This window comes from Ambystoma mexicanum, chromosome 12 (genome assembly GCF_040938575.1).
Source record: "Ambystoma mexicanum isolate Mex_15411 chromosome 12, UKY_AmexF1_1, whole genome shotgun sequence".
Lineage (NCBI taxonomy): Eukaryota > Metazoa > Chordata > Amphibia > Caudata > Ambystomatidae > Ambystoma > Ambystoma mexicanum.
In genome coordinates this window covers 517,047,989-517,074,239 of record NC_090936.1, presented here as the reverse complement: position 1 = coordinate 517,074,239, position 26,251 = coordinate 517,047,989, and the positions used below count along the sequence as shown (strand labels likewise).

At 47.6% G+C, this 26,251-nt stretch overlaps 1 protein-coding gene across 2 annotated transcripts in view; it reads right to left on the bottom strand.

Moving 5' to 3' along the window:
- BRAF (B-Raf proto-oncogene, serine/threonine kinase) overlaps positions 1-26,251 on the bottom strand; it is a 1,813,806-nt gene that overhangs the window by 1,052,941 nt on the left and 734,614 nt on the right. For both annotated transcript variants that reach the window (XM_069628802.1, XM_069628803.1), the window contains exon 6: positions 22,959-23,107. In XM_069628802.1, the coding sequence (XP_069484903.1) occupies positions 22,959-23,107 (149 nt within the window). The remainder of the gene's footprint in view (positions 1-22,958; positions 23,108-26,251) is intronic.

Below are 26,251 nucleotides of genomic sequence, written 5' to 3'. Positions count from 1 at the left end.
TTCTAGCACCAATATTGAAAGGGCCAACGATCCACAAACAGAAGAAGAGAAAAACAATAACTTGGAATCACCACAGCCGAGCAGAGGACATCCAATGGTTACCCGCTCACGTGCAGGAGAGATAGGGCAAGGACTTCCTACACATCCAGACTGAGGGCACAGCACATAGGCTGTTATTTTTCGTTCTGCACACATTAATCATGAAAGTGCAACAGTTTTAACTGCATTTGTTTCATGATTTCCCGTGATCCTCATCCTGAAACTTTCCAAGTCCAATTTGTTAAGAGATCCAACAGTACCAGAAGAAACCACGCTAACATGTATTTCCGCATCTTTATAGCTTATTTGTCCCAAGTATATCCACAACTGAAAAGGGGAAACCCATCCATACTCAAGTACTACGTGACCCCAGAATAAAATCTGTGTGGGAACAGCTATTCCTTCATGCTATGGCAGACTATTTTGTTGAATTAATACCATATTAACACAATAACGCTCATGTTTGCGCATTTCAGGTGGGCAACTGATATCTTCAACTACACAAGGATCCAAAAGAGTGTAAGTGATGGAAAGCATTATTAAAAGAATGATTGTGTCTTGTGTTTTATTCTCATGTAGTATTCTCACCCTCTTTTGGCGAGTATCTTATGTTGCTAAAAATGCTGCTGTATCCTGTGCTAACACAACCCCAACTCTAGCAGGTGGAACAACCATGTCAGGTGGACAAGTAAGCACCGTAAGTACACTAAAGAGAGGTAAACGCAATGCAGATGCAGACATGAGGGGGGACTCTAACTCACTGATACTGCTAGAGTATCTAACAACATCTGGTACAAGCACATGACCAAAGTAAGTAAAATAAACCACTGGGGAGAGCTGCTATGTCTGCTCACTAATCCTCTATGCCAGGAGAACCTCCAAAACGTTCATAGCAACTGAAATACCAGCAGCAAGAGCACACTGCCTTATGTACCTATCCATGGTTTACAACCCGAGGAAGATTCGAAGGGAAAACAGCAACATTGAGATGGATGTCCAAGGCAATGTTTCCCTATGAAGATAATTATATAAAGACACTTGATATGATGAAAAATTACTGGCAACTAGACCAGGCTAAACAATACGTAATCGACGGCCCACAGAAAGGAGACAAAAACAATAACGCTGAAAGAATGACCATGTCCTAAGAAAGTACCCAAGGACATAGGAGGGGTATCGAGATGTTGGGAAAGACCACAAATGCTTGTGTATGGCCAAGTATACACAGGTGAATAATGGAAGGAGGAAGTGAGTGATAGGAAGCAAGGCACACACACTGGTACAAGCGCCAGTAAACACGGTACAAGGAGAAAATGACAAGTGCCTAAAAGAATGGAATGCGAGCACAAAGTTACTGACCTGGGAGCACAATGAAGCTGGACCAATGCCCATAATACCACTGAGGAAACCAGCATTGCGTTTCCAGAATGATGAAGAAAACAAGGAGTCCAAGTACACAGAAAAGCATCCAGCAATGAAGATTGGGACGGCAGTACTAATGGATCACTATTGGACGTGCGGATCTAAGATATACGAGACGCAGCAACCCAACTGAGAAGGAGTTTGTTCGTTGGTACATATCAACATGCCAGCAATGGTAGTACCACAGGACGACATCAAGATGGACGACTTCCCTAAAATGGACACTACAAAAAGAAAGAAAAGGTCACTAGAAGTGAGAGGAGTAAAAAGACAACAATTTCTCATCAGCATCAGAAGCATCACTGGACGATGTGCCACCTGAGCACCGGCTGTTCAGTATGACAGAAGAACAAGTTACTTACCAACTGTAACTTTCTTTCAACTGGATGTTCCTCCCATGTATTCCTCATTTTAAATATCTTGTCTCCCAGCTCTGCTGCTTCAGAATGTTTTTTTCACCACAGGGCGCCGTGTTCGAGTCATAGTCCCTCGAGGGCTGCCGTCAAGCACGTATAGGAGCGGAAATACCCAGTCCACCACGAACGCGTCCCCTAGAGTTCCTCTTGGGGGAAATTCCATTGAGCAGTACAGTTCGCATTTCCTGTTGACACTGGTCGCGAACCGAACAGATCCACTTGAGGGGTTCTCCAAAGGGCGAAGATCTCCAGAAGGACTTCCTGAGCTAGTTCCCACTCGTGAGAGACTGTGCTCTGCCTGCTCAGAGCGTCCGCCGCTGTGTTCTGCTGTCCGGCAAGGTGAACTGCCGATAGAGAGATTCCTTCTTGCATTGCCCAGAACCAGAGCTGCATTGCCTCTCTGCACAGTGGTAGTGATCCTACGCCTCCTCTCTTGTTGAGGTAGTACATGGCCACTGTGTTGTCCATCATTATCAGGACATTCCTTCCCTGTACAGAGGGCAGAAAGGCCTTCAGCGCTAGTCTGATTGCCCTCAGCTCCAACAGGTTGATGTGTAGTTTGGACTCCGATGGAGACCAACGACCGCTGATTGTCAGATCGTTGTGTGGGCTCCACAACCCGTGAGGTTATCTCTGGCCATGGTTTCCAAAAAGGTTCTCTCTTGAGAATATTTTCCTTGCAAGCCCACCATAGAAGATCTTGAGCCACTTTGGCCGGGACTCGCAGAAGATCTGACATCTCCCCCGAAAATTGGGACCATTGAGTCCTGAGGGCCCACTGAAGGGATCTCATCCTCAATCTGGCCTCTGGCACCAGAAAAATGCAGGATGCCATGAGGCCTAGCAACCTTAGAAAATCGAATGCCAGCAGATGTTGGGCATTTTGAAACTTTGTTACCATCTGCAGAATGTTGTGAGCTCTCTCCTTGGGAGGCTAGGCTTTTCCCGGAGGAAGTATCCAGGACTGCTCCGATGAATTGGAGTCTTTGGCTTGGAATCTTTTGTGACTTCTTGTAATTGAGGGAGAAGCCCAGTCTGTGTAAGAAGTGGCAGATCATGGCCAGATGTTCCTGGGCTCGTTAAGGGTGAACTTGCCCTGATTAGCCAATCGTCCAGGTAAAGGTAGACGTGAATCCCCCTCTCCTGAGACTCGCTGACACTACCGCAATCAGCTTGGTGAAAACTCTTGGGGAGGAGGTCAGCCCAAATGGCAGAACCCGAAACTGATAGTGAGAACCACCAACCGCGAACCTCAGGTACTTTTTGTGCTTGAGATGGATTGGCACATGAAAGTAATCCCCCTGAAGGTACAATGAAGACAGCCAGTCCTGAAGCTGAAGAGCCTGAAGGATCTGAGAAAGGGTCACCATCTTGAACTTGTCCTTCCTGAGGAATTTGTTCAAATTTCTTAAGTCCAAGATGGGTCTCAATCATCCGTCCTTTTTGGGGGATGAGAAAATAATGGGAGTACCAACCCTTGTTCCTTTCCGCTACAGGTACATGCTCCATTGCACCTTTCTCTAGCAGGGTTGAAATCTCCTATACAAGGAATGGGTCTGGAATTTTGACAGAGTTGGCTCCCGGTGGATGATCTTGAGGTTTTTGATGAAAAGGAAGGCGCCCAGGCATCTGATGTAATACCCCGCCATTCGTTCAGATATCAAATGATTCTGCCTCCCACCGGGGTCTTGTGGGTGAAGACCTCAAAGTGGCTGATCTAGCACCTTTCCCCTTTCCACCACAAAGGGGTTTTCTCTGTTGGCCTCTTTGACCGGCCTGCCCCTCCCTCTTCCCAAAGAGGAGTAGAAACGAAAGGGAGGACTCCTCCAGGAAGATGACCCTGCGTAGGAGTGTTGTTGAGGCTGTCATATAGCGGCGCTGAGTGATTTTGCTGCCGCTTTCGAGGTCTGCAGCTTCTCCAAGCTCTCGTCCGCCTTGCTGCCGAACAAGCCGTCAAAGGGCATATTGAGTAATCTGGACTGCACATCAGGTGCAAAGCCAGATTTTCTCAGCCATGCAAATCTTCGTAGGACCGTGCTAGATGCCATGGACCTGCTTACACTATCAGCAGTGTCCAGTCCTGACTGGAGGCATTCCTTCATAGCCTCTTTTCCATCTTTCACTATCGCCAGGAAACCATCCCGTTACTCACCCTACGGGATGTGTTCAGCCGCTGCTGTCATACAGTCCCACAGGGTGTATGTAAATCTTGCCAAAGTGCAAGTTACATTAGTCGATTTAAGGGCCATGCTGCCCGAAGAAAGGACTTTCTGGACCCAAGCATCAACTTTCTTACCATCCCTATCTGGCGGTATTGAAGGGTAAACTGACTGCCTAGTGGAGGTTGCAGCTTGTACTACTAAACTTTCAGGAGAGGGATATTTAGATAGATATTCCGGATCTGATGAAGATGGTCTGTACTTTGTCACAAATAATTTATTTACTGCCGAGCCCGAATCACGGGTATCCCAATTTGCCATCACACTTTTTTGCAGTGCCCTATGGAAAGGGAGGACAGGATCTCTCTGAGGTCCATCAGTCAGGATATGAGTCATCATCCTGGTCGAAACTTGGGGAAGCCGATTTCCAACCCATGAAATCAATGACGCTTCCCCATGAGGTTTCTATACCCAGGATCTGCATGATCTGCAGGGTCTGGTTTCCCAAATTCCACTTCAGGGGAAGCGTCTAGGCCACTGGCATTTTGAAGACAATCAAAGATCTGTCATCTTGGTACTTGGGTCTACTAACTCTTCAGGAACCTCCATGGCTCCAAACCTAACACCAGCTGAAGTTACATCCTCTTCAGAGGAATGGTCTTCAAAAATAGATGTCGTAGATCTGAAAAATTCCTGCCTGGGTTGAGGCTGGAAAACCTTTTCTGGTAGTGGCACCGATTTAGGCTTGGACAATGGCATCGCCTTTGGCATCGGTATTAAGGAATGCTTCGATAAAGGCATCGAAGGCGTTGATGGTATGGAAGCTGACTTCAACGTCTTCAAAGGAGGCTTCGATGCCGTCGAAGTAGGCTTCGACACTGACAAAGGTGTCAATGCCATTTTCAGTGGCGGCTTCGACGTTATCGGCGTGCACTGTGTCAAGTTAGATTTCGACTTCAATTCCGCTACCCATGATTTATGCACCAGTGGTTTTGCCTTTACATGCAGTGTAGGAGAACTTTCGCCCGATGACACCCTTGACTGTTTGTTGGATCTTGCGTGCCTGGTCTTTGATCTCCCTCTGTCACTTTTGGAGTGGGCAGGGGCATGATCTTCACACTGCTTTTTCGATGGGGTCTAGGCCGCTTTCCCGAAGATTTTAAGCACTGAAGCCCTAAAGGCCTCCCATTTTTCAGGGAAATCGTGCTTAGAAAGATAAGTAACCCTTGTCTCAAACGAGGAGAAAGAAGACCTGTGAAGTCATTTTTTCGACCTCTTGGACGAAGACGAGGAGGATTTCCTCGAGCGACTCTTGGAGCGTGACCTCCTCGACCCATGTCGAGATTTTCCTGAATCTTTTTGTCTTTTCGAAGACCTATAAGATTCCTTCCCCACCGCCAGTTTACCTTTCCGTTACCTAAGAACCTTATTGGACATGGCCTGACAGGAACCACATTAGTCAACCCAATTGTTAGGGCTGAGACACCAAAGGCAATTCTGCTGGGGGTCGGTAATTGACATTTTCCTACCACACTTCAGACATTTTTTGAAACCCGTCTTGGGTGTGGTTGGAGTAGATGACGAGGACATCGTCAAGAAAAAACCAGATGCGCAGTTCTCTGACACGAAACCGTGCTCGGAAAAACGGAACTGAGATAACAGGCGCGGCTCAAGCCCTTTTTACAGCGGAAGACGTCGACGCTCGCCAGCGGCCCTCGAGGGACTACGAATCTGCGGCCTCGAACATAGCGCCCTCTGGTGAAAAATGTTTTCCGAAGCAGCAGAGCTCGGAGACAAGAAATCTAAGATGAGGAATACGTGGGAGTACACAATCCATTCAAAATGTTTTTTGCATCAGTAGTTCCAGCTGTACAGACATACACAAATGCGAAATGGCGGCAGATAACGAGATGGGAGCTAATGCAGACCATAAACTCAACAGTAAATGGCTTCAACGCAATGAAAGAAGAGCTCTGAGCAGTAAGGTTGATGGCTCTCCAGAGCAGATATGTTCTACACCTTCTCACAGCAATGGAGGGAGGAGTTTGCACCAAGATCAGGAGTTCCTGTTGCACGTTTGTGCCCGCAAATGACAGAGAAAATGGCACACTGACAGAAGCGGTAACAAGATTGTCGAAAAATGCACACCAAAATGGAGGAGGAAGCTAAAGGAACAGGAAAAGAGAGATGGCAGTCACATGTTTTCCTGGATGCCAACATGGCTGGAAGACAGACTAAAAGTACTACTAGGAGCACTGATCCTACTACTAGAAGAACTGTGTGTGATCAAGATATACACAATGTTGCAAAACGACTGAGAAAACAATAGGAATCAAAGTGTTGGTAGATATGTTGAAAAGGACAAGATAGTAGAAGAAAGAAATAACTAAGGGCAAAGATAAAGGAGTGCCCACTGTTCCTGACTTGAGATGATAACATTCGACGATCCCTTTGACAACAACAAATAACGGGAAAAATAGGGATGGTGCAACCCAGAAGGAGATTGCAGTTACATGACATGGTGTTTCGATGACCATGCAAATTACTACGGGCATCTCAGGGGAGTGACGAAGATATGGCTACCAAACGCAACAGTGACTAAGTATGGTGGTTTGGTCAACAAGTCGACCAGAGTGGGGGACTGAAGAGAGGGTCCCAGCAATGCCCCTAACCCCCAGGAACATGACAGTTCGAAGAGACAAGAACGCAAGATGCAACTCACAGTTGTTTGGACAGACCGCAGGAGGACGAGTGACATCCACATATGCGAACAGATATTCTCTCAGACAACCATCCAAACCTTATCCACTCAATGTCTTTATGGATACAGGTGCCACTACACTGATCATGGATCCAAATGCCTCACTGAATCAGATGAAAAAGTTACTTACCCCTGGTAACATTCTTTCGACTAGATGTTCCTCCCACGTATTCCTCATCTTTGATATTCGTTATCCAGTTTCAGCTGCTTCGGAAAAGAAATTCGGCAGAGGGTGCTCTGCGTCGATGCAGTCGACTCGATGTCCCTCCAGGGCCTCTGTCTTGAGGATGTCATTGAAGGTATATATATCACGCGCAGCGCCCGTTGGCTTCGGTTCTGTTGGGAAATTCAGTTCAGTTCTGTTGGGAAATTCTACTGTGGGGTAGGCTGGGAGGGCGATGAGGAATACGTGGGAGGAACATTCAGTCGAAAGAATGTTACCAGGGGTAAGTAACTTGTTCTTCGAATGGATTGTGTCCTCGGACATATTCCTCATCTTGGATAGACTCCCAAAGCAGTGTTTGTTTTGGTGGTGGGAGTAAGAATTTAGTTATTAATGGTTTCCATGAACCGAATGGAGGACAGCTTTTCCAAAGCTTCCATCTTGACTGAGGGACGACTCAAGGCAGTAGTGCTTTGTGAACATGTGTATAGTCCCGTGCCTGCTGGGCCTAGAGACCCAAGCTACTCCTCACTGATGAGCCCCATCAAGGGCGAAACATGTTTGGGGATGCTTGTGGTCTCGTGCGGAAGGGATGTGGCCTAGCAGTTCGGGCTGGACTGCCCCTTTTGGGGTGGGGCCAAGCCGGATTTGCATATGGTCTTTCCCCTTCTGTAATGGCTTGGCAGGCGAAGAACGGTGGTCTGGAGGGTTGCCCAGAGCATTGCCCGTGGTTAAGATTCATTCTAAACCTTCCAGCCATCACCTCTTTGTTTTTGCTTTGTCACCCCGAGTGGGACGGGTATGCCCAGACGTGGGTCCCGTGCCTGCTGGGCCTAGAGACCCAAGCTACTCCTCACTGATGAGCCCCATCAAGGGCGAAACATGTTTGGGGATGCTTGTGGTCTCGTGCGGAAGGGATGTGGCCTAGCAGTTCGGGCTGGACTGCCCCTTTTGGGGTGGGGCCAAGCCGGATTTGCATATGGTCTTTCCCCTTCTGTAATGGCTTGGCAGGCGAAGAACGGTGGTCTGGAGGGTTGCCCAGAGCATTGCCCGTGGTTAAGATTCATTCTAAACCTTCCAGCCATCACCTCTTTGTTTTTGCTTTGTCACCCCGAGTGGGACGGGTATGCCCAGACGTGGGTCCCGTGCCTGCTGGGCCTAGAGACCCAAGCTACTCCTCACTGATGAGCCCCATCAAGGGCGAAACATGTTTGGGGATGCTTGTGGTCTCGTGCGGAAGGGATGTGGCCTAGCAGTTCGGGCTGGACTGCCCCTTTTGGGGTGGGGCCAAGCCGGATTTGCATATGGTCTTTCCCCTTCTGTAATGGCTTGGCAGGCGAAGAACGGTGATCTGGAGGGTTGCCCAGAGCATTGCCCGTGGTTAAGATTCATTCTAAACCTTCCAGCCATCACCTCTTTGTTTTTGCTTTGTCACCCCGAGTGGGACGGGTATGCCCAGACGTGGGTCCCGTGCCTGCTGGGCCTAGAGACCCAAGCTACTCCTCACTGATGAGCCCCATCAAGGGCGAAACATGTTTGGGGATGCTTGTGGTCTCGTGCGGAAGGGATGTGGCCTAGCAGTTCGGGCTGGACTGCCCCTTTTGGGGTGGGGCCAAGCCGGATTTGCATATGGTCTTTCCCCTTCTGTAATGGCTTGGCAGGCGAAGAACGGTGGTCTGGAGGGTTGCCCAGAGCATTGCCCGTGGTTAAGATTCATTCTAAACCTTCCAGCCATCACCTCTTTGTTTTTGCATGTGTATAGTAGACCACGTTGCTGCCTCACAAATGTTTTTGATCAGGAGACCCTTTTGTAGAGCTGTCGAAGTAGCGATGCCCCTGGTGGAATGGGCCCTTAACCCCTCCGGAGGATTCTTGCCCGCCAGCCTGTAGCATTCTGAAATTGCCAGAATGATCCATCTGGATAAGATCCGTTTAGTCACAGCCTGACTCAGTTTGTGACCTGTATAGACTATAAAAAGCTGCTAATCAATATGAAGTTTGGATAATCTAGATATGTAGAAGCTTAGAGTTTTACGTGGATCCAATCTGTGCAATCGCTCCTCCTCTTTGCCAGGGTGGGGTGGAGGATAGAAAGTGGGCAATACAATGTTTTGTCGTACATGAAAATCTGAAATTATTTTAGGTAAAAATGAAGACTTAACCCTCAGGACCACCTTATCCTTGTGGAAAATAGTAAAGGGTGGCTTGGATGATAGTGTCTGCAATTAACTCACTCTACAGGCTGAAGATAATGCCACCAAGAGGATAGTTTTAAATGTTAGCAATCTTAAATGTATGAATGTAGGGGTTTAAAGAGGTGCAAATATAAGACATTTTAATACCAGATTTAGGTCCCAAATTGGAACCTGGAAGGCAGATGGGGAGGGGGGACATATTGGTGAGTCCCATTAGAAAATGTGTCACCAGTGGGATCTTGAAATATGAAGAGCACTTAAATGTGGATAGCGCCGCCAAATAGCCCTTAATCGTTCCAAACTGGAGCCCCAGATTGGCTAGGTACAGCAGAAAAGATAACCCTTCTGGTGTCTTACAGAGTAAAGGGTCTACATTCTTGTCCTTGCAGCAGCTGCAGAACTTCTTCCAGCGGCAGCGGTAGAAGGACTTTGTTGCTGGCCTTCTGGAGGTACCAATCCATGTATCTCAGCCTCTTAGAAACCTTGCGTGAAGGCTGAGTGTCTTGACCTCTGGATGGAGAACTCAAGCCTCCTCTCGCGAGAGAAAATCCTCTCTTTGTGGAAGACGTATTGGAGGGCAGCTGGACACATCCAGAAGGTCCGGGTACCACGTCCTTCTGGCCCAATCCTAGGGCAATTAGGATCATGTGTTCCCCGAACTTTCTCAACCTCCTGATCTCGTGAGGAATGACGGGGATTGGAGGAAATGCATACAGGAGTGAAAATTCCTAGTCTACCACAAATACATCTCTTAAAGCTCCTCTTGCAGGAAATTCCCTGGAGCAGTACAGTTCACACTTTCGGTTGACAATGATTGCAAACAGATCCACTTGCGGAGTTCCCCAAAGGGTGACTATCTCTTGAAGGACTTCCTGAGCTAGCTCTCACCTGTGGGAGACTGTGCTCTGCCTGCTCAGAGCAATCGCTGCTGTGTCTCCTCTCCGGTCTCGGTGAACTGCCGATAGGGAGATTCCCCCTTGAATTGCTGAGTACCAGAGCTGCATTGCCTCTCCGCCAGTGGTAGTGACCCTACACCTCCTCTCTTGTTGAGGTAGTACATGAGCACTGTGTTGCCCGTCATTATCAGGACATTCTTTCCCCCGTACAGAGGGCAGACGGGCCTTCAGCACAAGTCTGATTACCCTCAGCTCCAAAACATTGATGTGTAGTTCGGACTCCGATGGAGACGTACAACTGCTGATTGTCAGACCGTTGGCGTGGGCTCCCCACCCGTGAGTGAGGCTTCCGTCACTACTGTTATCTCCGGCCATTGCTGTCAAAAAGGTTCTGCCTTCAGAATGTTGTCCTCACAGGCCCGACACAGGAGATCCTGTGAGCCCCTGCTTGGGACCTGAAGTAGGTCTGCCATGTTGCCCGAGAATTGAGACCATTGTGTTTTAAGAGTCCATTGAAGGGATCTCATTACCAGGCGTGCCTCTGGTACCAGAAAAATGCAGGATGCTATGAGGCCGAGCAAGCTCAAAAAAATCCAAAGACGGAGACGATGGGCACTCTGAAACTTGGAGACCGTCTGCAGAATGTCTTGAGGTGTCATATGGGACTTCTTGTAATTGAGGGATCAGCCCAGTCTATGAAGAGAGTGGCAGGTGATGTTGAGATGATCCAGGGCCTGTTCGGGAGAACGCGGCCTGATCAGCCAATCGTCCAGGTAGGGGTAGACGTGAACCCCCCTCTCCTGAGACTCGCTGCCACCACTGTCATCAGTTTGGTGAAAACTCTTGGGGCGGAGGTCAGCCCGAATAGGAGAACTCGAAACTGATGAGAACCGCCACAGGCGAACCTCAGGTACTTTTTGTGCTTGAGATGGATTGGCACATGAAAATAAGCATCCTGAAAGTCCAATGACACCATCCAATCCGGGAGTTGGAGACCCTGAAGGATCTGAGAAAGTATGACCATCTTAAATTTGTCCTTCCTGAGGAACTTGTTCAGGTATCTCAAGTCCAAGATCGGTCTCAGTCCTCCGTCCTTCTTGGAATTATTAAATATGGAGAGTACTATCCTTTTTTCGTCTCTCACTACAGGCACTGATTCTATAGCGCCTTTAGCAGGGTCAAGATTTCCAGTACAAGGAGTGGATCTGGAACCCTCAAACAATGGCTTCCAGGTGGATGGTTCTGAGGTCTCTGAATGAAGGGAAGGCAGTAACCTTGGGCTACGATTTCCAATGCCCAAGCATTCCAAGTAATTACTTGCCATTCTTTCAGATGCTGAGACAGTTTTCCTCCCACTGGGATTTTGTGATACAAGACCTCAAAGAGGTTTTGAGTTGGTTGAAGCAGTGGCTGTTGGTAAGGATGCCCTTGCTTGAGCTGACTTTGCAAAACTCCCTCATCCACCACAAGGGAATCTTCTTTGGCCTCTTTGACCAGCCATTCCTCTTGCTATCCCAACTGAGGAGTAGCAGCAAAAAGATCTACCCCTCCAAGGCTGTACACTGAGGCGAAAGGGCTGAGGCTGCCTAATAGCGGCACCTAAAGATTTGGCTGCCGCCTTCGAGGTCTGCAACTTATCAAGGCTTTCGTCAGCCTTGCTGCCAAAAAGGTGAAACCGGTCAAAAGGCATGTTAAGGAGTCTGGACCATGCAAATCTGCGTATTACGGTGCTTGTTGCCCTGGCTCTGCTGATCCGGTCAGCAGAACCCAGACCCGATGAAGAGAAGCGCACATGGATTTTTTGCCATCTCTAAAAATAGCCAAGAACCCGTCTCTCTCCTCCCTCTCGGGAATATGCTCCGCCGCCATGGAAATACCGTCCCATAGAGTGAATGAAAACTTTGCTAAGGCACATGTGGAGTTTTATTTATTTCATTTGTAAAGCGCACATCCAACCCTTAGGCATTGAGGAACTGTTGCAGTTAGAAGTCAATAAGCAAACATGGTCATACCATTGGGATATATTTTGTCACACAAAGGGCAGGGGTGGCACAATTACATAAAAGGGGGGCTTTATCATACATGTTAGTGGTGCAACAAGGTGGTGATAGAGAATGGTGTTTGGAGGCACAGGCGCGTTGTGCAGATGAAGTTGTGGGTTAGGAGAAGAGCTGCGTTTTGAGAGCTTTACAAAAGAACCAGTAGGATTTTGCAGCCCTCACGGTGGGAGTTTGGGGGGTTGTTCAAGAGTGTGGCCCCTAGGTAAGGGGAGCTTGACCCTCAGGCTTTGCATCTCTTTACTTTGGGTACGACTAGACAATCAGTGTAGGGAGTCCTTGTGGGTCCTACAAGCGTGAGGAATGATATGATATATGATATGGCATTTGTAACGTGCCTATACTCAAGTGTTTCTAGGCGCGACGAGGCAGGTGGGGAACAAGGGCAGACAGACAACGATCCTACTAGGCCAGGAGTCCTTGTGGGTCTTGAGGAGTGGGCTTTGGTGATTCTTTGGGTGTGGTATGGGGCGCTGGTCTGGAGAGGCACTTGTCGGTAATGGAGTATTTTAAAGGTGATGCCCCTCTAGATGGTGATAGAGAATGGTGTTTGAGGTGCAGGCACGTTGTGCAGATAAAGTCGCGTGTTAGGAGAAGAGCCGAGTTTTGAGAGTTTTACAAAAGAACAAGTAGGATTTTGCAGCCCTCACGGTGAGGGGTTGGGGGGGTTGTTCAAGAGTTTCAGGTTTTTGTTTACTGCCGTAATTTACTCTGGCGTCTCCCAATTGGCTGTCATCCTTTTTTGAAGATCAATGTGGAAGGTAAAATGGGATCCATTTGTGGACCCTTATCAAGGATGTCCGTTAGATCATACTGCTCAAAGGGGAGAGTAGGTCTACGCCATTCCAAGTAATCTACAACCTTAAACATTGACTGTCTATATGATGCATCAGCATGTTCACCAGCTTCAGGTTTACTAAATTCTAGCTATGGTGAAGTGTCCATTCCACTGGCTGTTTGCATAAAGATCTTTTAGCCTCGTCTACTCTGAAATAAAACCATCAGGCACATTTGGTGTACCATATTGAAGCCCAAAAGGTGCATTGTTATCCGAAGGCTCATTTTCCTCATAAATCGAGGTTAGTGATTTGAAATAATCCTTTATTGGTAAAGGAGTATAAGTCTTATCTGGGATGGGCATCGAACATCAATAAATGTTGACCTCGACGCTCAAGGAGGAGTCAATATTTTTACAGAAGTTGTTTTCGGCTTCAACAACATCGAAGGTGCCATCGGTGTCGGCTCAGCTGGCGTTGATGGGGAAGACACAGCTGGCGTTGATGGTGTCGACAATCTCAACTTATTCTTCGACTTACGGCTCAAAGGATCCTTTGAGGATTTCTCATCGCATAGAGGCCACGACAGCTCTCGATGAGGATTTGGCCTTCATCCCAGGCTCGAGGGTGCACAGGATTTGGCTCTACCCCTTTCCTTACCGGCTTTAGAAGGCGCAGTAGGAGCATGGCTTGTCGAGGATTTTTGTTTCTCAAATATTTTTAGAATTTCTAACCTGAATGGTTCCCATTCGGTAGGAGAGGAGGCCTTTGTGGGATAGGATATAGCTCTGAGGAGAGGAGTCTGACGAAGAAGTCAAAGTGGGTGACCTCTGGTGCCTCTTCTTCGAGTTCCTCGATGACGACGAGGAGTGGTGGAAGCCACTCCTCGACCTGGACCTTTTCACCTTATTTCTTAGAGGAGAGTTGCCTCTTGCATCGTCCGAAGAAGGTTTCTTCTACGGGGTAGTCAATAAAAATTTCTTGGGGTTTCTACCTACCACCAATTTCCCCTTTCGTTCCTTCAGACCTTTTCCAGTCATTAACTGGCATTTCGAGCAGGCTGAGGTCTTGTGCTTCACACCGAGACACCACAAGCATACTCTATGTGGGTCGGTTATCGTCATCTTGGAGACGCAGTCCTGACACTTCTTGAACCCCGTCTTGGGGTAGTAGCTATCGAAGATGAAGACATTTTCATGAATGAATAATAGAAGTGAGCCGTAGTTCTTGAAGCCTAAGCTTATTCAGAAAAATGGAACAGAAGCCAACAGGCGCTGCGTGTGCTATATAGACCTTCGATGACAACACCCACGAGACAGAGGCCCTTGAGGGACATCGAGTCAACTGCATCGACGCACAGTACCCTCTGCCAAAAACCTTTTCCGAAGCAGCAGAAGCTGGATATCGAATATCAAAGATGAGGAATACGTGGGATGACACAATCCATTTGAAATATAAATTTAAAAAAAAATGGAATCAAGTTTTTTTTCTAGCAATATTTTTTTATTAATCGATTGATTAATGAATATGTGTGCTTACATGTAATGAGATTTTTTTTAGATTTCTGAAGATTTTAAAGAAAGTCAGACGGTTATTTGAACTGCTTAAACCAATTCATACAATATGCTTTCTCTGCATGCAACATGGCCTCCATCAAACATCCTTGCTAATCTGGGCAAAGTTCCATCCAGCTATGGTCCAGTTTAGACATTTTCCTCTTCTACCAAAAAATTTAACCAGTGGGTGTGCTGTGAAATTACAATTTTTAAGCAAGAACTTAGCAACCAGGTCAAATATACTTTTCAGGCCGCTAAGAAATTTGCCAACTAATTCAGATTACAAATTAAATAACCTGCCCTCCTGATTTATCATAGTGAAAGAGTGGGTGAAGGGTTTGAATCAATAAAACCCACTTCTATATAGGTTTAGTTTGATGGGAAACCAACATTGCAGCTGCAATTGTGTGTGCAAACAATCATGTGGAATTTTCCTTTCTACTGCAGATTGCAAAATGAAAGTCATGTGATAAAAACGGGAGCAGGAGGACGTTGTGTTGGAACAGAGAAAAGAAAGGGTGTTTTATAGTAAAAAATACAATCCAAGCTAAGCAAGAGATGGCATGTTAAGGAAGGAAGCTCATAGGCAGTGGTTCCATCATTTAGAATTCAGCACATTTCTGAAGAAAGCTCATCTTTTCAAATTGAATCCAATTTGTTATCTCCAAGTTAGGTGCAGGTTAAAGATGGTTAAACAGACTTTGCTGCTTTCTGGCTTCTGCAAAACTCCAGGTCTCAAACAAAGGTAAATATTGCAATAACAAACAATTCCACCAAACTGTTTATTGGGCTGCTGGATTAGTTTCTAGCCCAGAGAAAAAGCAGATCTGTGTTAACAACTAGACCTTTTATAGTTTGAATATATTCCCGAATTACCCTATTCTAAGTTACATGCCCACAAAACATCAAAAGGAGGTACCAAAAGGGCACAGGTATGCACACCCAAAAGGGGGAGATGGAAAACCTGCAAGGTCTCTTAAAAATGAGAGTTCTAGGGGGGCGATGTTGAGCAGCCGAGGAGATGACTGCTTTGGTTGGGAGCTCCAGCCTCATCAAATCCTTTCTTCGAATAAACCCTGAATATATCCCTTGTTCTTGTCATCCAGTTGTTGTAGAGTGTAGCGGAAGGGTTAAGGATTGTGTAGCCCTAAACCAACATCGAACCGCACACTGTGTGCGGCGTGGAGTGCCTCTCTAGATTGAGCCAGCTACGGGAAACGCAAGGCCTTGATGACGCATCATCGAGGACCTGCAGCCTGAACTGAGCGCTCCCTGAGTTGGCGCTGCCCAGTGAGATTTACGCGGCGGAGGACGGTTCTCGGCTGCGGCCCGCAGGAGGATATGTAAACCTCCTTATGAAAACTGGACCACCCTGGGCCATCTCTGCCGATGAGAGGTGCCCCTGATCCCCTCTGGAGCCGGGGGGTTTCTACGGTCGGATGCCACTTTGCTGCTGAGTGTGGCCCCGGGGACCGGGCCCGACGAATGAGTGCCACCCTGCTGGGGGGCACAGGCTGGCGTGCCGGATGGTACGGTTCGCACCGGTGTAGGCTCCTGTTTTACCCCCTGCCAGGGATTGGACTGCGGGGGACCTCCTTGATTGCTACGCAGCCACTCGATCACTGCCTTACCCGCATGCGGGCATCTGCAGCTTCTAGGGCGAACTCAGTGCTGACTCAGGGCCTGGGGCATTCGCCCTTCGTGAACACTGTATAGGAGGGGCAGGCGCAGCTCCCTCGGACATATCCTACGTGACACTCGCTGAGGGAAACCGTGATCGTCTCCTGACGGGATCCTGCATTACTGACTGAAGGGCCCTGGCCTGAACTATCCGTGGACTGTGGAGTTACCCGAGGCCCGGGCCGGCAATAAACCTGCTTTAGGTTCTGCCACGGTGCGCGTGCCGGCGGACGGCTCCCCGACTCCTTTGGGACCCCCTTGACTCTCCTGCTGCCTGCACGGTCATGGAGGCTTTAGTGCAACGTCTGTCCCACCACCTGTTCGCACCCAACATTGGATGGCTGCCATTAGATGCAGAGGTAACCGGTGAGGTAACGTGCCCTAGAATGCCCAATGAACTTACAGTCCTCGACTCTGCCAAACGAGTTTGCCATTGTTTGGGCAATGGCAGCCCTGCGCTGAAACTCTTAATCCTCGTGTTGCCCTGCTGTGGCAGGGGTGCGGGGGGTGCGCATTGCACCTTTTTGACCCCTTGGAACCGACCAGTCAGGATACGTGGACCCTGTGCTGCAGCCTGACTCAGTGGAAAATGCGTGCCTCCCCTTGCGTGAACCTAATGCTGCTAAGCCATTTGCAATACCCTCCACTAATTCTGTCAGAGGAAGAGAAGTAATGATGTCTTGGGGTACACACATTCATGACTGTGTGGTGTCACGCTGATGCCCTCACACAAAGCTAGATCCAACATCATCTGGTGCACACTACGCCACTGAGGAGCTTGGACCTGTGTCCCAGTGGCTTTATACCTCCGGAGTTCCACTGCATCATGTGCATATGGCCCGCTGCCTGAGGAACCCATAGGTCTCCCCTCGACCTAATCAATGCCCGGCTGGACCCGGAGAACCTTGTCACAACGCTATTTAGGATTTGCATCTAGTTTCGTTGAGCATATGGTGCTTCCCCTGTATTCAGGACGGGCTACATAGATCTCTCAGTCAATGAATGGACAAAACGTCTGAGTAGCAGATAGGGTGACCATCTGCTGGTGGATAACTGTGACATCACCCCCCCAGATACGGGCCTCTCCCCAGCTACCCCCTGTTCTCATAGCCGATCCTACTCACGCAGCGCCTCGCGCCCCGGCCTCAGAGAAGGTCAATATGACGAAAGGATCTGGTAGCAAGAAAAAAGGGCCAATGGACTCCTACACTTACACCCCTGCTAAAACATCCAGAGCTGCTAACCCGACGACTGACGATGACGATCAAGCCTCCGCTTCAGGTGTGTCTAGAGACAATCAGTTGTTGGCAGCAATGCAGAATGTATTCATGGCAGTTAACATGAAACTGGATGACATTATGTCCACCAATGGCTCTTTAAAATTGTAAATGGAGAAGGAAGGTGCTCGCATAACCGAAGGTGAGACAAGGATTGGCGACGCAGAGGACAAGGTAGATTAACATGAACGTGATATAGCAAAATTGCAACGGGAAGTCCATAAGATCTGCAACAAATGTGAGGACTTGGAATCGCATTCCAGGTGCAACAATATCCGTATAATTGGGCCCCCAGAAGCAGCTTGCAAAGGCCTGATGGACTCATCGAAAAACTGATGAAAACAATATTTGATCCCTCAAAGTTCTCCTTGCACTTCCTTGTGGAAAGGGCGCATCGCGTTTTGGCTCCTGTGTCAGCGGGCCCCCCCGCCCCCTTGCACCACCCTGGCTAGACTACTCATCTATCGAGACAGGGACCTTATTTTGCACCTGGCCAGGGAAAAGGGCGCTCTTCAATACGAGGCCTCCGACATTCACATCTACCAAGACTTCTCTGCTAACGTGCAGGCTCAACTGAAATCGTATGATCCTGTTAAAAAAATGCTACGCATCAGGCAAGTCCCCTATGCATTGTTATCCCCAGCCAAATTGAGCATTCAACATGGTGGGCGCGCACATTTATTTGAAAATCTGGCTGAAGCCACAACCTACATAGAGGCCTCTATCACTATTCCAGCCCCGAGGCGTGACAGCAGTCATGGTCGCAGCCCTTGCCCGCACAACAATGATCCCGATATTATGGACAATGACTGACCATCTAGGAACTTGAATAGCACTCCTCTTAATAGTGATGAACATAGATATATCATCTTTGCGGTCTTGGGCTGGCTGCAGAAGCCGCAGCCAGCTGAGCGATAGTAGTTTCTGCTCGCATCGCACCCCAGGGAATTTCCCATTTTTTTCCTTTATTCAATTGGGTCCATCGTCAAGTTGGGGGTGATGTGGGTGGTGGGATGGAAGTGCGCAGAGTTGGGGATAAACGGCGTACAAGCAGAACAAAAGTAACAGGGGTTTTAATGTTTGGAAATTGTATTAGCATGTAATTACCGAAAACCCATTGCAGCCAATCCCTCAATTGCACACTGCAATAGTCCCCTCCAGGTCCAGCATGCGAGGTCCTCTACCTAGTACAATAATGTTCTATGGGGGACAAGATTTCCTTTATGACCTGGAACGTCCGGGGTCTCAATCATCCTATCAAATCACACAAGGTACTGGCGTATATTAACCGTCATGGCCCTAGGGTGGTGATGCTACAAGAGACACATGCCCAAGGGCCACTGAATGAAAAGTTTGCCTCAAGCTGGGGAGCCCAACGTTATTCTACTGATTACTCCTCGCAGCCCAGAGGAGTGAGGACGTTGATACACCGGTCACTCTACTTTCAGGAAACCAACCGCTGTATAGACCCACAAGGGAGATATGCGATCCTATGGGGCAAATTGGCCAGTAAAGACAACACTGGTCAATACGTATGGCCCCAACTTGGATGACCCCAAATTCTATGGCCAAGTGTTAAGTATCCCAATAGGGGCGTCTGCTCCCGTATCATTTGTGGAGGAGACTTTAACTCAATTCTGGACTGTACAGTTGACCGCTCTAGAGCTACCCAGCGCAACTTGACCAATAAGGCCGCACACTACTGCAGATAATGCAACAAATTGTACTAGTCGATTTATGGAATTCTGGTGTATGCAAATTCACTTACTACTTGTCAGTGCACGACACACAGCCCAGGATTGACAATTGGCAGGTTTCTGCTGCATTTGTGGCACATGTACAGGACTGCAGGATTCACCCTAGAACCATCACTGATCATTTACCGGTCACCTTGACACAGATATTGGATGTCCACCCTTCCCGGGTCCTCCCTGGCACATGCCCCCCTCATGCCTACTAGACCCAGTAGAGACAGTATTTTTTGAGACACTGCACAAGGGGAATCACAGAATTCTTCCATAGGAATGAAGGTTCTGTTCAACACCACGCTACGATAAAAGGTGTGGGTTAGGGGTGAGGTGATTCAACTGGATCATCCCCGATACGAGAGCCGAAGTGTTGGAACTATACTTTTTCTATAAGACTGCTGGATCAGTAGATGGGATTATCCCATTGAATCGCAGATGCTTCGAACAGAACAAAAAGAACACTATACTATGATGTGGAAATAATTTGGTTATAAACTGAACTAATGCCCAGATTTGAAAAAGGCACAAGTTGCCGAAACATGTGTAATCAAGAAGGGCTTATCCATAATTGTGGAAGGAAATCTTGTTAAAACAAATTGAAAAACAATTAAAAAAGAAAGTTTTTCTTAACCAGATGTGGGGCAGTCTTTTTGAGAGCTCATATATTCTTAAGTAGCAGATGTGGAGTTTTTTCCTCTGGTTACTCTCAATAGCGCAACACATAAAGATTACATATTGAGAACTGAGTCGCTGGGTGTAAGAGGTTGACATACAAAAAAGAAGAAACCCTAACAACTGAGTACTGTGATTTCAATATCCACTGGAATTTTGAGGGAAACAAGAAGTGAATTGGGTAGAGTTGAAACAGACCAGATACGGCTAGAGTAGGAGTATGGTACGTCCCACAACAGAGCATTACTGGGTGTTATGAAAGGTAATTTATTAAAATTTACAGAACTGGCGGATAGAGAGGTACGCCTAATGAATTAACCAATACAGGCGGGGCGATATGGGGAGGAGGATAGACTGGGCTGATTCCTTGCAGGTGCCATTAGATCTGAGAGATGGATGCAACATGTCACCAGTGTAATGGAGACATCTGCCCACATCCTTACTGCTCCGGAGGCAATTAACTGTGAATTTCACTAATACTACAAGACCTTGTATGGCAACTCCGATCGATGCTCCAGTATGGAGCTGGCGAGTTACCTAAAGGAGACTGCATTACCAATGCTGTCGCAGGAGGCACGGCTTGCGCTGAATCAGACATTCACAATTGAGGAAATTACCGAAGCAATCATGGCTCTCCAGTCTGGTAAGGCCCCCGGCACGATGGTATAGGCATTGAACTTTATAAGGACCTCTGGGTTATCCTGCCCCCAGACGGCTGAGGGTATGGGAGGAAACTCTTCAGTTCGGTCATTTACCCCCCTCACTCTCTCTGTGGCTGTAATTACTGTATTATTAAAACCCAACCGGCCAGCCTCTGAGATGGCCTCATACAGACCGCTATTCCTAATCAATTCTGACACCAACATTTTTGCAAAAATTACTATCCACCCGTCTCATACCTTACATGTTGACACTGGTCCACCCAGACCAATCAGAGTTTATCCCTCGCCGCTCCACAGCGTTTAACCTATGCAGACTATTCTGCATTGCATCCCAAATCAATCCACATGCACAGGCTGTGGCTGCCTCACTTGACGTCGAAAAGGCTTTTGGTTCAGTCTCGTGGCAGTTCCTTTTTGCAGTACTGCAGTAGATGCAATTTGGTTATCTTTTTATTAAATTCATTCAATTGCTGTATGCTAACCCAGCTGCCAGGGTCCGAACTGGTGGTAAGCTCTTGCCTGTCTTCACCATGGGCCGTGGTACAAGACAGGGCTGCCCTTTATCCCCTTTACTCTTCGCACTGACGATCAAACCCCTTGCATGTATTATACGACTTAAGCACAGCCACAGAGGCAGGCCCTCCACAAATAATATCTCTTCATGCTACCGAAACACTGCTATACATTTGCAACCCAACACAAAATCTCGCCCCATTGATGGAGGAGGTCTGCAAGTTCTCTACATATTCAGGGTACCATATCAACAAATCCAAATAGGAAATGTTTCCGCTGACCGATGCCACTTGGGTCCCGGCGAACCTGATGGGGTTCAGATGGGTCCCACATACATTTAAATATCTGGGCACATTAGTTTGCCGATCGCATCGCTCTCTGTTGGCAGACAAACACAAAGCATTCTTATTGATACTGGCGGATAAGCTGGGCCTATGGGCTAAGTTCACCATTTCACTATATGGGAGACTCAATACTGAAAATGATTGTGGTCCCTAAACTACTGTACTATTTCAATAACATTCCTGTTTCGCCGGGACGCGCGTTTTTCCATAAACTACACTCCTTGGCAATTGCCTAAGTATGGGGCGCTGGTGCCCCACGGATGAAGTGGGAGGGTCTATCCAAGCCATTCAAATAGGGCGGTCTCCAAGCCCCTGACTTCAAACTATATTATGTTGTCTCTCAGGCACAGTTCGCCGGCTATTGGTATTTCTCCCAGGATTGCCACATTCATATGTCCTTAGAGAAATATAGTGCCTCTCCCTCAAACCTGAAATCCATTGTTCTTGCAGACCAGCATGCCGATGCTTGCACATTTGATCCGGTCCATACAACAGTAAATGCATGGACAAGACTGTTCAGGAGACTTGATGTGACGGCACCATATTGCAGTACGCTACCACTATGGAAATGCCCTGGCCTCTCCCCGACAAGGAAATTCAGAGAGCTTGAGATCCTGGAGAAACGCAGACCCTACACAACCTTTTCCCTGGCGGGACCTTTGTCTCTCATGAAGACTTCTCAAATAAACTGGGTAACAATCTCCTAAGATTTCTGCAGAACTTTAGAATGAGAGCGGCGGTCCGAAGCTGATGGCCCTCGTTCCCTCACGAGCCCAGGGACTGTGAACCACTGATGATGGTAGTGACTGGGGGGGGACCCAGAAGGCTGGTATCTAGACTACACAAGACATGTCAGGCTAATCAGGCTTTCACCCACAGCGCTAGAGGGAAATGGGAAACAGATCTAGGCAGTGTAATTGATGATGGAAAATGGCTGCAGTGGTGCTGATTGGCAAAAGAGGGCCCTCTGAACATTCGATTCAGAATAATACAATTAAAAATAATAAACCAGCTACACTACACACTTGCTCGAGTAGCAAGTTTTGCACCTGCGACCAGTGGCAAAAGCCTCAAGTGCAGAACTGATACCGCAGACTATGCACATGTACTGGAGCTGTCCGCTGGTCGTCCAATTCTGGTGATTAGTTGTGGACGCCTTACACAATATTACTGATATCCCTCCGGCACTCTCTGCCCCTAAATACCTGTTCAGAGACATTGGGAAGGTACCCATTAAGATACGCCTGCTTTTCAATTTGGGATGCCAGATAGCTAAAAAATGTATATTGACCTACTGGAAATCCAAAGTTGCTCCTGATGTTAAAGAATGGCTCAAAGAACTACACCAATGAAAGGGAGGAGGGTTGCATTTTGCCAGTGACACCCATCTGCAAGCCCAAGGACATATGGGAGCCCTTCCGGGTGTATGTCTTTGGCTCAGTAAATGCTGCATGAGATGATCTGTCCAATATCCTATGTTGCTATGCACAGATTGTTTGCTTGATTGCACTGGTCTTCAAACTGGATTGCAACTAACTCGCAAATGTATGCGTTTTGAGGTTGTATGTCTGCACTGTACTAAATAAAGTTTAAAAAGAAAAATAAGAGTTCTAGGTACTTACTCAAGTTGGTCATAATTAACACACATCAGTGGCACTTCTGTACTGCAGCGCTGGTGAAACTTGTACCCACATGTTTGGCATCGGAAACCTTGGAAAAGCAGCTTCCGACAAAAGTCACAGAATGCTAAGGTGAAGAAGGTCTTTCGTACCTACAGAAAACAAAAAAAAATATGATTTGCAACATCTTGCGATAACACAATGTAGATTTTAAAATTGCTAATCTTTGAAGTTTACCGTCTTTGCAGACATTCATATGGTTAGCTTTATCTATAAAAACACATGGCATTTGGAATTAAACTATTTACTAGTTTCCTGGTAATTCATTTCCCAAGCGGTTACAAAAAATGGATCCAGAACCAAAATAAAAACATTAAGGACCCGCTGAGATACTTACTTTGTAGAGATTTCCAGCAAGTCTATGATACTGTAGTAATGGCTACTCCGTACAGGTATTCTCTTGAGATTCATATGCTATTAGAGTTCTTTGATATAAGTAGTTTGGGATGTGGCAGAATGACACAAAATGAAGGTGTAAACTTGTTCTATTCACACACAGGTGTTGGATGGATTAAAGGATTATGGGATTTAGTGATTTATCTATAACACAACTGGTAGTTCCTCCTCTATGGGAATAATCTAAACTAATTGTGTCAACATGGGTCAAATAATACAACCTTCGGTTTCACACTCTCCAAGGGTCTCTCAAAGCCTGCTTTTAATAGGTATTGCCTACATGCACTTTCACTTCTGGGAAATGGTTCGCTTTCGGAACACTGTGTAGGGTCTTTGGGTTGGATCATTGGGTTCCATCCCTACTTTGCCCCTTCTCCTGTTGGTATGCAGAGTTCAAATCATTTAAAAAGCCCAGCCCCAACTTTGATGTCAGATGGACTTGCTGCCTTGCTATCTGTCAGCTTCCACAGTATCTCTGCTGTCCCTGTTCTCCTGCGGTTAGTTCCAGTTCCAGCTGCTAACCAGACCTTTGAGCTCAGAAGGCAAGACAGGTTCCTCTTCTCTGCTCTGTTTAGATGGATTTCCAAAACCCGCCCTGGGGGAGGATTTTGGGAAGCCACCCTGTTATGGTGAACAGGGAAGGCACAGAGGTTAGCTAAACCCAATCAATGTAAGGTAGCAGAGCGGCAAGGCTTAGTCTCAGGAGGTTGTGAGAGGTGTCTAGGTCCATAATGAGTCCACAACGAGCAACACCAGTAATTCCATTTAGGCAAGTATAAAAATACAATTAGATATTAGGCCTTTAAAATACACACTTAGCAAGAAAAAATGTTGGTGAAATAGTGTCACACAAACCTTTATAAAACAGATGAACAAGTTACTTTCTTACCTGGTAACGTTCTTTCGATGGGATGGTCCGACGACGTATTCCATATCTATGACATGTAATCACCACAGCTGTGCTGCTTCGGAAACTTTTTTTCGTGGTCTGCGTCCTGCGTCGATGCGCCGTCGTCGAGGACCTCCTCCGACGTCCGACGTCATCCGATGTGATAAGTAGGACGCACGACGCCCGTAGCCTCAGTTGTAGTTTTTTCCCCCCAGAACGTGTGACATTAGTCAACTGCCAGTCAGACACAAAGCTTTGCGGAAAGTAAGCTGCAATCGCAAAAGAAATTCTGCAGCGGGGAAGGCAGGGCGGGAGCGATATGGAATACGTCGTCGGACCATCCCATCGAAAGAACGTTACCAGGTAAGAAAGTAACTTGTTCTTCGAGGGATTGGGTCCTCCGACGTATTCCATATCTATGACAGACTCCCAAAGCAGTACCAGAGCAAGGAGGAGGGAAAGAATTTAGAATCAAAATTTAGAATAGCCAATCAAATAGCAGAGCAAAGGACCGCCTTGCCAAAGGCCAGATCCTGTCCTCGGATGGAATCGAGGGAATAGTGACGTACAAATGTATGTACTGAAGCCCAGGTGGCTGCATCACAGATGTTGCGAATAGGAACACCCCTCTGCAGGGCAGTAGATGCAGCCATACCCCTGGTAGAATGGGCCAGCAAGCCAGCCGGTGGGTCCTTACCCGCCAAGCGGTAACACTCCGAGATGGCCAATATAATCCAGCGAGACAAAGTCTGTTTTGTCACAGCTTGCCCCAAACGCTTTCCAGCGTAACCAATAAAGAGTTGATCGTCCACTCTGACCCGGGACATGCGTGAAACATAAAAGCATAAAGCTCTCCTAGGATCAAGCCTATGGAGCCTCTCCTCTTCCTTACCAGGATGCGGAGGAGGATAGAAGGCCGGAAGAACAACCTTCTGGGCCAAATGAAATTCCGTCACTACCTTTGGACGAAAAGAAGGACGAACTCTAAGGACAACCCTGTCCTTGTGAAATACAGTGAAGGGTGGCTTAACTGAAAGTGCCTGTAACTCACTCAATCTGCGAGCGGAAGTAAACGCAACTAAAAACATAGTTTTCAGAGTTAATAGCCTCAAAGGGCAAGAATGTAAAGGCTCAAACGGAGCACCCATAAGAAACTTAAGAACAAGGTTTAAATCCCAACCGGACACCAGGAAAGGTGACGGAGGGAACACATTAGTGAGCCCTTTCAGAAACTGTGAAATGAAAGGGATTTTAAAGTAAGAACACTCTTCAGACGAGCGCTTAAAGATGGACAGCGCCGCCAGGTAACCTTTAACGGTACCCACTTGCAAGCCCCTGTAGGCCAAAGAAAGTAAAAAGGACAGAACCATGGGGATGTCACATGCAAAAGGATCCACATTCTGAACTCTGCACCAGTCGCAGAACTTACGCCAACGGCAACGGCACAGAGTCTTTGTTGCCGGCCTTCGGGCCGAAAGCAACACCTCCATCACGTCTTCAGGGAGGTCCCAATCCTTATACCTCAACCTTTCAGAAGCCAAGCGTCAAGGTTGAGGGATCTGACCTCTGGATGGAGAACCTGACCCCCCTCCCGTGAGAGCAGATCGTCTCGGTAGGGAAGACGACGTGGAGGGCAGATGGACAAGTCGAGAAGGTCCGGGTACGACGTCCTCCGAGCCCACGCCGGAGCAATGAGGATCATCCGGGAACCGAACTTCCGTAACCTCCGCAGCACTTGCGGGATGACGGGGACTGGAAGAAAAAACGCGTACAGCAGCGGGAATGACCACTCCACCACGAACGCGTCTCCTAAGGCTCCTTTTGGAGGAAATTCCCGCGAGCAAAACCTTTCGCACTTCCGGTTGACACTGGAGACGAAGAGATCCACTTGAGGGGTCCCCCAAAGGGCGAAGATCTCCAGGAGAATCTCCTGAGCCAACTGCCACGCGTG